Consider the following 14,608-nt stretch of genomic DNA (forward strand, 5'->3'; position numbering starts at 1 on the left):
GAACGTCTTGGTGGTGCTGGGAGAAACTTGGACAGTGGGTGGCAGTATGAAGGTCATTTAAGGATTGGGGCACATCACTTCTAGGCCTCAGGGGGGATGGCTGAAAGCAAACACCCACCACCAGTGGCAGAGGCTGGTGGTACTCACCATCTGCCCAGCCCTTCGGCTTCCCCCCTCTCCCAAATCCCCCTCCCCCCAGCAAAGGCCAGCCAGGTGATGCACGGCTGCGAGAGGACCTGTGGATCTGACAGTGACAGAATCCAGTGGCCAAGAGTCACTGCCCCTGGAGCGGGGCCTCTGCATGGCTGGCACGTCTGTCCTGGGCAGGGCCCAATGGAAGCCAACTACTCTCCCAAAGAGTGGTGAAACTGGCAAAGCTGAACCAGAATTGAATTACCAGACTTGCCTAGAGTGAATGCTCTGCAAGATGAGCTTGGGACCGACGTTGGATTGCAGCCCACTGACTGTACCACATGGGTCAGCTTTCCTGTGGCCTTTGTGAGTCCTCCAACAGGATCCTCTTGGCTGTACAAATGGGGTTGTGGGTGGGGAGCCCCCAAATCTCAATGGCCTTTGGCCAACTGCTGTGTTTCCATTGCCTCCCTTCTCCCCTAAGTGTTCTGTCTCATGGGCCAGTGCCCAAGAGACACAAAGACCCTTTCAGGTCATGGTCCAGAGAACCCAGACAACCTCCTAATTTCTTTCTTTTTTGTTTGTTTCAGGCTACGTAAACTTTTAGCAGTAAATGAAAATGAGTATTTTACTGAACTGCAGTTGAAAGAAGTGATATAGGAGAAAAAAAAGTTATTAAAAGGGATTATTAAAAGAAGACATTATTTTGTGACTGAAAAGCTGAACCAGCAATTCAGGAAATGGATTCCAAAACTAAAAACATACCACATAGAAAATCTGAAGTGTGTGGATTACAAATGATTAAGGAATGCCATTTTATAGTAATCCATGGCCTTTAGAGGGTGTCCACATTATTTGTACTTTGGTCATTAGAATGTCATGACTGACAGTTACTTGTTTTTTTCCTGTACTGTAGCGGTCTATGCTCACCTCCACTTTAGAATGGGAGCACCAAAGTGACATTCCTAATTGGCTTTTAGGTATAACTACCATCTAACTCTTGCTAAGAAACACAACTGTGGTTCCCATCTGTGATAAAGGCCTGTCTGGTTCCCTGATTTATGTTCCCAGCCCTCTTGCCTGGGATCCTGATTCTCAGGAACTGACTACTTGGCCTACTGTGACTGGTTGACTCAAACGCGGTCGTTTGCTCAGCCAGATCCCACTACTGATCCACCAGTCCATTTGATCTGCATTCTTACTAGAGAGCCCTAAGTCTGAGCCCTGGTTTCTGCCCAGTGCTATAGGAAGATTTTTATTGACGTTATGGTTGGGTGATTTGATAAAGCACTTAGGCTCCCTGAGCCTTAACTATGCTGTAAAATAAGGATAATTCCTGCAGTTCCATCAATCCTGTAAGATATTTGTCAGGCTTAAAGGCTGAATCTGAAAATACCTTGCAAGCTGTAAAGAACTACACAAGTATAAGGTTGTCCTGTGATTATTATTGCCATCATCAAGAGTAACTTACAGGTCGTTCAGAATTTAACCTTCCCATAAAATTTTCAGTACTAACTTCATGCTCTGAGACCCATTACAGGTTATAAATAGCAAAGCCAGCTGGAATTGTATTTAGGCCTTGAAGAGGTGTTTTTTTCTGCCATTCTGCTGAACCCTGAAGGAAGGGAGCTTGGCCACCGAGTGTTGGTCTGGCCTGGGGCGAGTGATGGGCGGGGTAATGACGCGCAGACTCAGCTCCTCCCCTGCAAGAGGAAGTCTCTAGGGCCTGCGGCGTCTGTGTTCCCATGGCAACAGGACGACTTCCGCCCACCTCCACAACCCTCATCACGCGAGAGGCGCACCTTGGCAACCAGACATTTCTAGGAGAAGCGGGCCCCACAGGTAGCTGTGGTTCCCGCTGCCTCATCCCCAGGACAATCGAAAATGCACAGCCAGCGATTTGGCATCGTACAGCGGGAGGTTAGGGGTCCCACTCCCAAGGTGGTGCTCATGGTAAGCGCAGGATGTGTGCCGAACCGTTTCTTCATTTCCCTGCTCTCTCCAGCCTAGCCGAGACCAACTTAGCTTCGGGAATTTTCCTAGGGGAACGGTTCCTGGTGCAGTAGGTTGAATTTTGAAAGGAGAGACGAGGTCGCTCACATTTCTATCCTTCCTTCACCCACTCAGTCCTTACCATCCTTTTCCTCTCCCTCTCCCTCCCGACCTCCAGTTACAATAAGTACTAAGAACCTGTTTTTATTTTATTTATTTATTTATTTTGAATCTCCAAGCTACCTGAAAGAGGTCTGACCCTTGCAATGGGGGTGGCCTGCATGTGGTGGGGAGCATATCTGGGATCTGCGCTGGTCCCTGGTTCAGCACTTGTGCCTCTCCTACGCCCCTAGGAAAATTGTCTAAACAAGGGGAATTGAGCAGGTGTGTGTGGATATAGCAGCTTTCTTAACTAAGCCAACTCAAGGAGTAACCAGTGCTGGGCAGAAGCGTACCCGCAGACCTGGATATATACACCTGGTGGTTGCCTCCGAGGCTGGGGTGGTAATAAGCCACAGGAATGCTGTTTGCTGCAGCATCTGATGCATCTTGCTGAGAATCCCAGACACTACTGGATCTTGTATCTGGATTCCTTTGTTCCTATGAACTAGTTTCTACAGACCAGAAAACCTATCACATGTAATCAGGCAATTACATAGTTATTGCTTAAGCCATTGCTGTGTGCATGGCACTGTGGAAGATACCGGGGTGAGTCCAGTGACTCTAGGAGGTTTCCCAGTCATTGGAAGCCTGATATCTGCCTTTAAGGAGCTTTTCCTCTGGTTTAAGGAACAACTTACTGTATCTGCTTGGAAGCGAGGGAGTGAGGGGAAAGGGAGAGGGAAAGGGGAAGGGGGGAGTAATGACCCAATCATTGTATGCACATATGAATAAAGGAAAAAAAAAAGAAACACCTTACTCATACATAAACTGTTAAAGTGGATAACAGTCTATATGCTCTGTAATGGCAGGTTATGGAAGAAAGATCAGGAATAGAGAGTCAAGGACACAGTTGTGTTATGCTCCATAGTGCACATAGCAAATTTCAGTCAACCTACAGACCTGCTTCCTCTCTTCCCTGCCCAAGTACTGCAGGATCTGGAGTTGGAAAGCAATAGATTGGAAGATTCTATGGAATTTTTAGGGCTCAAGGTGATAATCCCAGATGGACTTCATGAGGGACAGAAACTGATCTACTTTGGGGTCCTGTATCCAAATGCAGCACTGAGGGCTAGGCCATTTGTTTGGCTCTCTTGCTTATGTTGGAAAGCAATAAGGAACAGGAAGAAAAATCTACCACCAAAACACAGAAGCAGGCCTATTGAATACTTTGTGCTTATAGAAGAATTAGGAGGAAAAAGAATAGGTCAGAGTTGGTGCATCTGCTTCTCAGTTATCTGAGTGTGATAAGAAATGTAGAGATAGGGGTGACAGAGTTGTGTTTGGGGAAGAGTTAAAGCTACCAAGAGGTGATACTTGAACTTTAAACTATAAAAGCAATAAAAAAATACAGTATGAGTGCCCATTGGGAGGATATTTTTCTTATTTGACAGATGTGAAAACTGAGACTCAGATTAAGTTACTTGCTCAACAAGTAAACTGGTAACTTCTAATGGGTAGAAGCAAGAATCAACTGGATGAAGGCATTGTTCTTTAGGCATTATACTCCTGGAAACTACAATCTGAGATGTTAGAGTAACACAATCCTTCAGTGATACAGGGTTGTTGGTAAATCCTGTGTTGTCGCACTTTAGTGTGATTCAGAGCTTCACGGTCCAACATGGCAGCCGTTGGCCACACGTGGCTTTCGACCACTTCAGATGTGTGTGGAACCACATGCTGAAATGGTATTTTGGGTATAATGGTTAAATAAAATACACATCATCAAAATTAATTTCCTGTTTCTTTTCACTTTTTCAATGCAGCTAGTAGAAAGTGTAAAATTATGTATCTTTTGCAATATGTATTTTATTGAACAGTGTGGATTTTTAGCAGTACTAAGACTGTGCCTGGATTGGCATCATCTTGCAGAGAACTCCAGGTCATACCTACACATCCTACACAGGATGCTTTCCCCAAGCCTTTGCTTATGCCATGCTTTACCACCCTTTGCCCCCTTTCCTCTCTTCAGACCAAATGTACCTCAGAGCCTAGTTGCTTCTAGATGACCTTGGTGTGTAGTTCCTGTTCTCAGCCCATGTGTCTGCCAGGAGCCTGAGTTCCTGCTTCTTATTTTGCCCAAGGTGCGTTAGTTCCCCTAGTCTGCTTGCCTGTCACAGAATCTACGTTCAAGGTGCCAGAAATATTAAAGAATGATAGTTTGATTAACTGACTCTAGGCTTCAAATAAATCTGGTATGGATTATCTACGTCTCATGATATATTCCCTAACATATTGTGTCCCCTCCCATCTCTCCCTCTAGCCTGTCTCATCTTGTTCAGCTGTATCTTGGTGTCTATATGTGTATCCCAAGCCCTGCATCTTCTCATCAACCTACCATCAAATATTGGCTTTGTTTCCCCTGAAGATTTTGGTCACAAACACCAAAGCTTAGCATTCTGATAATTCTGACACTGATGTTGTAAATGTAAATTACCGGAATAACGCCATGCCTTATGAGTTAGAGTTTCATTACTATAGCTTGGCATCCCAGAGTCCCATAACACCACCCCCCTTGCAAGGATGACCGGATAAAACTCCTACTGAAAACATAATGTTCAAAGACTATGGATTCCATGGTGTTACCGGGAGATGTGGAAATTATATCAAGTCCACCCAGAAACATCTGTTCACTCATTAATCAATTCACTCATTTATCAATATTGAGATTTGACAGTTGTAGAATTATTCTAGAAATACAGCTATGAAAAAGGTAGTCTCTAAGATTTCATTTAGTGTATTAATATGTATTCAAAATGTGCATGTATTTCCAAGTTTTAAGAGGACATCTGTATAAAAATACATTTATAGAAATTGAGCCCACCCCAGAATGTCAAGAGCTCAGCCCTTACAGTCAAACTTCTAGAAACCATAGAAATAGGAATAAAGCTCTACCTCCAGCTTTTGTTGTTTTTTCCTTCCTTTTCTTCTGCCCTCCCTCCTTTCATTTACTTCTTAGTAAAGAGTTTTTCATTGTCACAACTCACTACATATATACTTAGATAGTAGCCCCTTCTCATTGAAAATATTTTGATAGTGGGAACTATGGTGTCTACCCCTGAGAAACAATGTGGGATAGTGGGTGGTAAGATCAAGATCAGGAAATAATTATTGTATTATCTAGGTCTATCCTATTTGAAGCTCATTAGGCACACACTCATATCTCTGGTTGACTAAATTTCTAGAGCCATGATTTAATTTTAACTTTATATCTACTTTTACCCAAAGGACACTGTAGAAATACAGATAATCCCCAACTAATGATTCAATTTAGGAATTGTTTTTGGAGGGGGCAGTACTGGGGTTTGAACTCAGGGCCTCACAGTTGCTAGGTAGGTACTCTACCACTTGGGCCATTCCACCAGTCTAACATAATATTTGTTTTTTTTGCTTTATGATACTCCAGTAAAAACTGCACTTTGAATTTTGATCTTTTTCTGACCTAGCAGTATGCAGTATGACACTCTTAAGACACTGGGCAGAGCCTTGAGCCACAACTCCCAGGCAGGCACAGGATCATGAGGGTGAAAAACAGACACTGTGCAGTGTACTATGTTGCCAAGCTAGGATTTTTGGTAGGTTTGGGTACACTAAATGTATTTTTGGTTGACAGTATTTTCAACTTATGATGGATTTAACAGAATATAGCTCCATCATGAAACAAGAAGCATCTGTATTTGAGACTGATTTGGTGAATCTTAAGTATAAACTCAGAGATTCAAATGAGTTAATCCTCAGGTGCTTAAGCTATTTTCAGTTGTATCAGGATGTATTAGTTTTTATACCCAATTTTATTTAATATTAACTATTGATGTAAGTCAGGATTAACTGAAGACATACTTTTGATTTTTGGCTATCATAAGCAATAGTTGCGCTTTGTTTTCAGAGAGCCAAGCCTCCCAAAACCCTTGGGGCTGAGCAACAGCTAGAAAAAATCCAACACAGACACCAGAAGTATCATGCTACCTTGGCTTCCATTAAGTCAAATGAGCGGAATCGCCTGAAAGTTGACTGGGACCAGCATATTGATCGCAAGTGTTTTTCAAGCCTTGTTCGAGCAAGAGTAAAGGATGCCATGCAAGGGTTTATCATCAACATTGAAGAAAGACGAAATAAGTAAGGCTTGTAAACCTGGTGGCCCAGACTATGAAACATTCCCCAAAAAGCACATTTTTTTTCCTTTCAGTGCTGGGGATAAAAACAAAGCCTCTCACATGCTAGGCAAGCTCTCTACCACTGAGCTACATCTCCAGCTCTGGAAACTACAATTTGACATTGACCTGTTGAAAAATCAAGTATAGTTAAGATTATGGCTGAGTTTTTCATACTCAAATCAATAGTTATTGCTTGTTAATATTTTTACTTGAGATAACTTATGGTTTGGTGGGAAACAAAAACATTTTATATTTTGTTCCTTTAATTAAAATCTATTTTACTGCTTTTGTTGAAGATTTACATTTCATTTGTAATAATCAAATAAAATGCAGCACGGATCAGTATCTTATTTTATGGAGAACTAAAATGATCTTTTCCTCAAGAGTTTATTAGACATTAATTCTGAAATTGAGTTTAACAAACAGTAAAATGCACATGTCGTGAGAGGTTTTTTTTTTCCTTTTTTGGAGTTCTGGGGTTTGAACTCAGGGCCTCTCGTCTGCTAGGCAGACACTCCACTACTTTAGCCACACCTCCAATCCTAATTTTCTTATGGTGTTTGTCTTTTTGTCTACTTGTTTCAGGCTACGTGTACTTTTAGCATCAGAAGAGAATGAGTATTTTTCTGAAATGCAGTTGAAAGAAGAAAACATTGAAGAGAAAAAGGATAAAATGAGAGAGAAAACCAGATTATTAAAAGAGAAGAAAGAAAAAGAAAGACAGGATTTTGTGGCTGAAAAGTTAGACCAGCAATTCAGGTAATGGAATTGGAAAAACAAACAGAATATGAAGTCTGTATGGTATATTTTAAAAGATTTAGAATGCTAATTTACAGTAAATTACAGCCTTAGGTGGATATACACAGTAATTGTACATTTGAGTCTTGGTAATTATATTACAGATCACTCAAAGTACAGGTGCTGAGTTTGTTTGAAAATTCTGCTCCGGAGCTCTGTACTTGCCTCCCAGTTAGAATGGAAGTGCCAAGTGAGATTTTGTTACTGAGTTTTAGCTGTGAACCCCAACCTTGCTGTTGCCAGGAGGTTCTTTTAAAGCATGCCCCAGGAAGTCTTTAGTAAAATTGGGCTCTCCCACTACTGTTGTGGTCTCCCCCTGTGCAGAATATGTGCTCGATTTCCTGTTGGTTTTATTATTATTATTATTATTATTATTATTATCATAGTCTTTTTCTTTACCTGGTGTCCTGATCCTTAGGGTCTGATCACTTGGTCTTCTGATCCACTTCCTGACCCAGACCCCCGGGACCCTCAGCTTGTAGACCCTTAGACTTCACTGTACTAAATCCCATCCTGTATTCGCCTCCATATCCCCTTTCATATCGCTTTTCCACCTTAGGACACCCTGAATCTACACCTTGATTTCAGCCCCATGCTGAAGGATTCAGGGATGTGCTCACCCTCTGAGGTGATCTGGAGCATTACATCATCAAGAGATTTCACACACTGAGAGATTCTTTTCCTCTACAGTGAAGATATTCTGAAAAGTCTCAGTACCTTACAGTTCCTGGATTAAGAACATATGTTTAATTTATAATTTCAGTGTAACTCGTTTATATTGTTAGTGCCCCTTGCACTTCTAAGAGGGTGAACATTAAGAATTGCTATCGTGGTTCTCAGTTTAGTTTGCTCCTTTTGCCCCCTTTTTCCATTCATTTCAATGCAGTGCTGGCCTCATGATGTGACCCGGGGAATGCTGCAGACCACCCACTTTTCATTGTCATCATCTGTCCTTTCATTTCAGAGTAACAGGTTAAGAATTTCATCTTCAGAAGGGATTGAAAAATTCGAGTATTAGCTGAAAGTGTTTAAAACATAGCCATTAGCATTCATTCCTTCAGTAAATATTTTGAGCCCCTACTTTGTGCTAGGCTGTTGTGGCTTAAGAAAAATGGGCGTCACTTAGGTCATCAGGTCGCTGAGGATGCATGGTGCAAGGGTGTGCATCATGTTAAGCTGGATGTGGGAACAAATAGTCTAGAGTAAATGTAGACCCCAAGTCAAAGACTGGGGAATGCAAGAGTTCATTTTTAATAGCACTCAAAATTTAAGTAGGTCAGAAATCCAAAGGTTAGCAGGTATGAGAAAGCAGCAAAAACAGACCAAGACATGGTTCAGAGAAAAGCCTTGAAGATCTCCTCGCTCAGTTACTAGTAGCAGCTCCATAAAGTTGCCTTTGACACAGACTGCCCTAATCTCTCCTACTAGAAGGCAGCAAGAGAAGTCAGCTCCTGCAGTGAGGAGTGGGTATGGTGGAAGGCACAGCTGGTATGTAGTCGTATCTTATTGTGAGCGAGCTTGGCATTTTCGTGATGTTTGGTGATATTGAGCAGCTTTGCCATCCTATGATCCTCTCTTGTAATGTCTCTTTGTATATTTTGCCCATTTTCTAATTAGATTGCTGATGTTATAGCTGTTAAGTTTTAGAGTTTTATGTATTCTATATATGAGTCCTTTGTCAGATATGTGGGTTGTAAAAATGTGTTTTCTAGTTTGTAGCTTGTCTTTTTATCTTCTTAAGAAGTTCTTTCACAGAGCCAATGGTGGTTGTTATTGTTGTTGTTGTCAGTACTGGGGTTTGAACTCAGGATCTTACACTTGCAAGGCAGCTACTCTACCACTTGAGTCACTTCTACCAGCCTGCACAGAGCCAATTTAAAAAAATGTTAAGGAACTCCAGTTTATCAATGTTTCTTTTATGGATCATATTTTTGGAACATTGTGAAACATCTTTTTAAATGTCTTACAGTTTTTATACAATTAATGACTAGATTTCAAATTAAGGTAGACATTTTGGAGGTTGGTTTTCAGGTGCTTTTATTAAACAGATAGCCTAGGATATGTGGTCAGACATTTGAGGGCAGTCTTGCCTGGGCTAGTTGTCGAGGTGATCCAATAAGTACCCAAACTCCAGGGCTATCCTCCAGATCATCAGCTCCATCTCTACCATATTTGAGATGCATGAACTCAGATAAGATGTAAGCTCTCTCAGGCCTGTGCTTCCTCATCTGTAAACCAAAGATAATAATAATATAAATGAACTTGCAGTAATGTTCATTGCAACATTGGGTGTTACCACGAGTGCAAGAGTTTGTACATAGTAAAGTGATTAGAATGGTGCCTGATGGATAATGAGCACTCAATAACTGTGCTAAATGTCGTTAATAGTAACTAGCTACATGGCTTAGAAAGACACCTAGGCTCTAAACTCTAAATGGGATGATGCCTGCTGCTCCATCCAAATTGTAAGGCATTTGTGAGGATCAAATAAGATGTTATGTGTGAGATTAACTTGTAAACTGTAAAGCACTTACAACCACCAAATTTTCTTCTTATCAGTGCTTATTATACTTAAAATAGACAGATATGCTGTCTATCTATTAATAAAAGTAAGCATCCCTAAACCAAGGACTTCCCAAAGTTAAGTGAATAGATGAATTATTAAGGTATAGGAGGAAGATATCTGATATTTATTTTTATCTCTTCTCTATTTGATTTTATATTTATATATATTTAATAATATAATAATAGTGGAATACAATCAAAATAATATTTTTGTTGGTGCTTAGAATTTTTTTTTTACCAAATGGAATACATAATCAAAGAACTTGACACATCCCACTTGGAAGGCTGAGGCAGGAGGATTGTGAGGCAGGAGGAGTCAAGGCCAGCCTGGGCTACATAGCAAGATACCATCTCAAAAGAAAGAGGAGAGGAGAGAAGAAAAGGGGAGGGGAGAGAGATACTCCTAAGTCCCAGCCCTTAAAGAGATTCGAGTTTGGTTAGAGGAATGAGACTAACCTTCATTAAATAGAAAACAATACTCCACAATATCTGATGTGTGGGCTTGTCTTCCACTGCCATGAGTTTAGGTCCTATCCTTTCTTTCAGTTTTAGCAACTCAGATATCTTTAAAAGTTCATTGAGCTTGTTCCACAAACTTCAGCTTCCTGATGCTACATTTGATTGAGAAACCAGGAGGACCTGATATTGATCAGCATATTGATATTGAAACTTGGCTTCGTACCAGAACTTCCTGGCGAGCTCTGAAAAAAAAAAATAAGGTTGCCCGAGTCCCACCCCCAGATATCTAATTTCATTCATCTGGCCTAGAAGGTGGAGAAGGAAGAAGGAAAGGATTGGAATTTTGAAAATATCCCTATATAATTCTAATGTGCAGACAGCATTAAGAACCACAGTCCTTTAAATGGACTCTATCTTAGTCTGGTTTGTGTCACCATAACAAAAAACCTGAGACTTTGTAACTTATAAAATAAAGAGGTTCATTTGGCTCACAGTTATGGTGATTGGAAGGTCTTAACAGTGTGATGCCATTCCAGCAGGACATTGTGGCTGTGTCACAACATGATGGAGTACTGGAAGGGGAACCAGCTGTGTGTAGAAGGGGCCCATATGCAAGCAAGGAAGGAAGAGATGGGGGAGGGGCCAGGATCACTCTTTTATAATAACTGGGAGACAGCATTGAGGATGGTGACCCCCTGGCCTAGTTACCTCCCACTGGGCCCTACTTCTTAAAGGTTCCACCACCTTCCAACTCACCACCCTGGGGACCAACCTTCTAGCATGCAAACCTGTGTGGGATAAAGCATAACCAAACCATAGCAGACTCAGTGAACTCTTGAAGACATTTAATTGAAAGACTTATGATCGAAAAAAAGGATGGGGTCTCTGAACAGTTGTTGAAAGAGCACTTCATGAATGGTGGCATCAGCCTGGGTGTAAAGGAGTAGTTGGACAGCACCAACATGGCTGTGTTCTCAACTGGAGCAGGAACCCCTTCCATAGGAATGTGTCCTGCTGGGAGTGCAGGGGCACTGGAGAAGCTACCCCATGGCCCATGATCCACTGACATTGCCCTTGGAAGTGCACGCAGGTTCTCGTCCAAGCAATCCTTAATGCATTGGAATATTGCAGGTACCCATTGCTCCTGTTTTCCACTACAGTAATATAACAGTTACCATTTATTGAGCTCCTGTTATCTACCAGGTGTTTACATCTTTAATCCCTCATCCTCACCAGAATCTTGAAAAGCAGTTATTTTACAGGTGAGGAAACAGGCCCAGAGAAATTGAATTTTTGATCCAAGATCAGAAAGTATCTGACAAAGCTAGGATTCAAAGCCTGCCCTGCCTGACTCCAGTGTCTGAATCTTAGCAGTAGCTTCCCGGAGCCTGCCTCCCTGATGCTCTCATGGTTCCCCTGCACAGGTGACCAACACGCAGGCCTTTGACTTTTCTTACTCCTGCAAATGATCATGCAGATAGGTGCCAAATAGAGCAGTGGCTCATCAAAAACTGGATTTGTCTTTTTTAAAAAATTCCCATTTCAGGGAACACTGCGAGGAGCTCCGTACTAAATTGGTTTGCATCCATGAAAAGACGGTGTCCGAGGAGCGGAAAGCCCAGATAGCATTCAATGAGGAGCTGAAGAGACAAAAGCTGGTTGAAGAGGAGATGTTCGCCAGGCTCTGGGAGGAAGACCGCTTAGCAAAGGAAAAGCGAGAAGCCCAAGAGAAGAGGAGACAGAAAGAGCTGGTGGAGAACACCCGCCTGGGGCTAGACACCCAGGTCACCAGCATCATCGCACAAAGGCAGGAGGCCCAGCGTCGGAAGGAAGAGGAGGCGCGCCTGGTGGTGGGCCTTTTCAAATGCTTGTGACGGGGTGCTGGGCTCTGTGGACCTAGTGTTCTCTGCAGGCCTGTGGACTGTGCAGTTTTCCTGGGGGCCTGGGCTGGTTTACAGGGCACATTTCCATTTTTGGACTCTGTGCTGTATAATAATGTACCCAAACCTATATGTTCAGATGTGCCTAGAAGTGTAAAAGCTGGAAAGCTAGTGCACCAAAATGTTAAAAGAAGTGGTGGGTGATGGCTACTGGGATTAAAGGTGAGGTCTGTATGCTTTTCTGCATTTTCAAACTCCACAACTACTTCTTACTTTTTTCTTTAAAAAAAAACAAACAAACAACCTGTGTCCTGGTGTTACCCCTGACCCAAGCATTTGTTATTTTTTTTATTCTGTATTTTTTATTATTTTTGGCAGTAGTAGGTTTTAAACTCAGGGCTTCATGCTTGCAAGGCAGACACTCTGCCACTAGAACCACACCTCCAGCTACTTACTACTTTTTAATCTTTCTCTCACACAGCAATTTTGACAAAGTTTTACTGCTGACTCAGCCATGAGAAAGTGTATGTGTATGTGTGTGTGTGTGTGTGTGTGTGTGTGTGTGTGTGTGTGTGTGTACGTGCACATTTCTAAGGAATTCCAGTCTCATCTTTTACAGCAAATACATTAACTTATTTGATTTATCTAACGTAGTAAGTCATCGTCTTCATTATTACTTTACTTTAGGAACAAGACAATGCACAGATTAAACTTGAGAATGAGCAAGATAAGCTAAAGAAACAGAAGACAAAGCAGGAAATTAGGACCGTTTTACAGAAAGCCTTACAAGAGAAGATGGAGCACATTCAGCAGGAATACAGAGAAGAGCAGGACTTGAACTTGAAACTGGTGCAAAGGGCCCTTCAGGATTTACAGAAAGAAGCAGATAAAAAGAAGCAAAAAAGAGTAAGATTTTTTTTTTTTAGTGCCTACTAAGTGCTGGAGAGAATTTCCCGTTGAGTTCTCAGTCTTGTGGGAAACAACTACAGATACAATGCTACGAGTGTGGTACCGTACGTGAACCAGCGGCACTAGCATTTGGGGAAATTAGGAACAGAAGTCCACAGGCTGTACAGTCACACTTTTTAAACTAAAGTCTTGGCAGAGACAAGGGTGATTCTGATGATTAGTGAAGTTTGAAAACTCCTAGAGTTTGGAGAAGACATCACCAAAAAAGTGATATTTGAGTTAAACCTTAAACGATGTGTAGTCTTAGTGTCAGGCAAAAAGATTAAGAAAAGGCATTCCACATTTGTTTAGATACTTCTACCCTTGGAATTGGTATTTTTTATCATATTATTGTTGTCTGGGGGGTACATTGTGACATTTACAAAAGTATTTACAATGTATCTTAAGTTAAATTCACCCTCTACATCATTCTGCCTCCCCCTGTTCTTAGAATAATTTCAACAGGTCTCATTTTCCCATTTCCATACATTGTGTACATATTTCCACTATATTCACCCTCCTACACCCTTCCCTCACATCTTCCCCTCTTCCACTGGTACCAACCCCCCAGACAGGACCTGTTTTACCTTCCTGCCTGCCATGTTTGGTGGTACTGGGGTTTGAACTCAGGGCCTCATGCTTGCTAGACAGGAGCTCTACCACTTGAGCCACTCCACCAGCCTTATGTCGCCATTTTTTGAAAAAGACGGTTTTGTTTGCTTAAGCTAGCTATACAGGGAGTTTCATTATGATATTTCCACGTATTATATCCTGAATTGGTTGAACTTAAAGGATTTTATACTTTTCCCTCCAGGTGTTTTGTTGTTGCTGTTGTTGTTTTGTTTTGTTGCTTTTTTGTTTGTTTGTTGTGGTCCTAGGATTGAACCCAGGGCTTCAAGTATAGTACAGTATGGTTTAAAAAATAATACAAAGATCCCTTGTATCCTCTGCTCAGTTTCCCTCAATGGTAATATTTTGCAAAACTATGGTTCAATTTCAAGGCTTGACGATGATATAATCAAAACACAGATCGTTTCTATCCCCACCAGCACCTCTAATGCTGTCCTTTTGTAGCCACAGCTGCTTCCCTTTTACATCATCTTCTTCTCAACCCTTTGCAGGTATAATGTATTCTCCATTTCAATAATTTTATAATTTCAAGAATGCTACATAAAGGAAGCATATAGTGTATAATCTTTTGGGACTGACATTTTTCATCCCTCATAACTGTCTGGAGAGTTATCTAACTTGTTGCATCTATCAGCAGTTTGTTTCTTTTATTCTTGAGTAGTGTTTGTGGTATAGATTTTCTGTAATTTGTTCAATCATTCACCTGTTGAGGGACATTGAATCATTTCTAGTTTGTGGAGATTAGGATTAAAGCCATTATAAACATTTGGGCATAAATTTTTGTCTAAACACAAATTTTTCTTTGCTTTGGGAAGAATGCGCAGAAAGGCAATTGCTGGGTCATATGGTAGTTCTATGTTTAGGGAGGCTTTTTGTTTGTTTGTTTTTTGT

At 41.4% G+C, this 14,608-nt stretch overlaps 1 protein-coding gene across 1 annotated transcript in view; it reads left to right on the plus strand.

Moving 5' to 3' along the window:
• The first annotated feature begins 793 nt into the window (after positions 1 to 793).
• The window catches only part of Cfap53 (cilia and flagella associated protein 53), a 37,407-nt gene continuing 23,592 nt past the window's right edge, over positions 794 to 14,608 (plus strand). The window contains exons 1-5 of the mRNA XM_074069842.1: positions 794 to 2,085; positions 6,170 to 6,399; positions 7,023 to 7,196; positions 11,806 to 12,109; positions 12,827 to 13,045. Coding sequence (XP_073925943.1) covers positions 2,017 to 2,085; positions 6,170 to 6,399; positions 7,023 to 7,196; positions 11,806 to 12,109; positions 12,827 to 13,045 — 996 coding nt within the window. The 5' untranslated portion in view covers positions 794 to 2,016. The remainder of the gene's footprint in view (positions 2,086 to 6,169; positions 6,400 to 7,022; positions 7,197 to 11,805; positions 12,110 to 12,826; positions 13,046 to 14,608) is intronic.

Source organism: Castor canadensis, chromosome 4, assembly GCF_047511655.1.
Source record: "Castor canadensis chromosome 4, mCasCan1.hap1v2, whole genome shotgun sequence".
Classification (NCBI taxonomy): domain Eukaryota; kingdom Metazoa; phylum Chordata; class Mammalia; order Rodentia; family Castoridae; genus Castor; species Castor canadensis.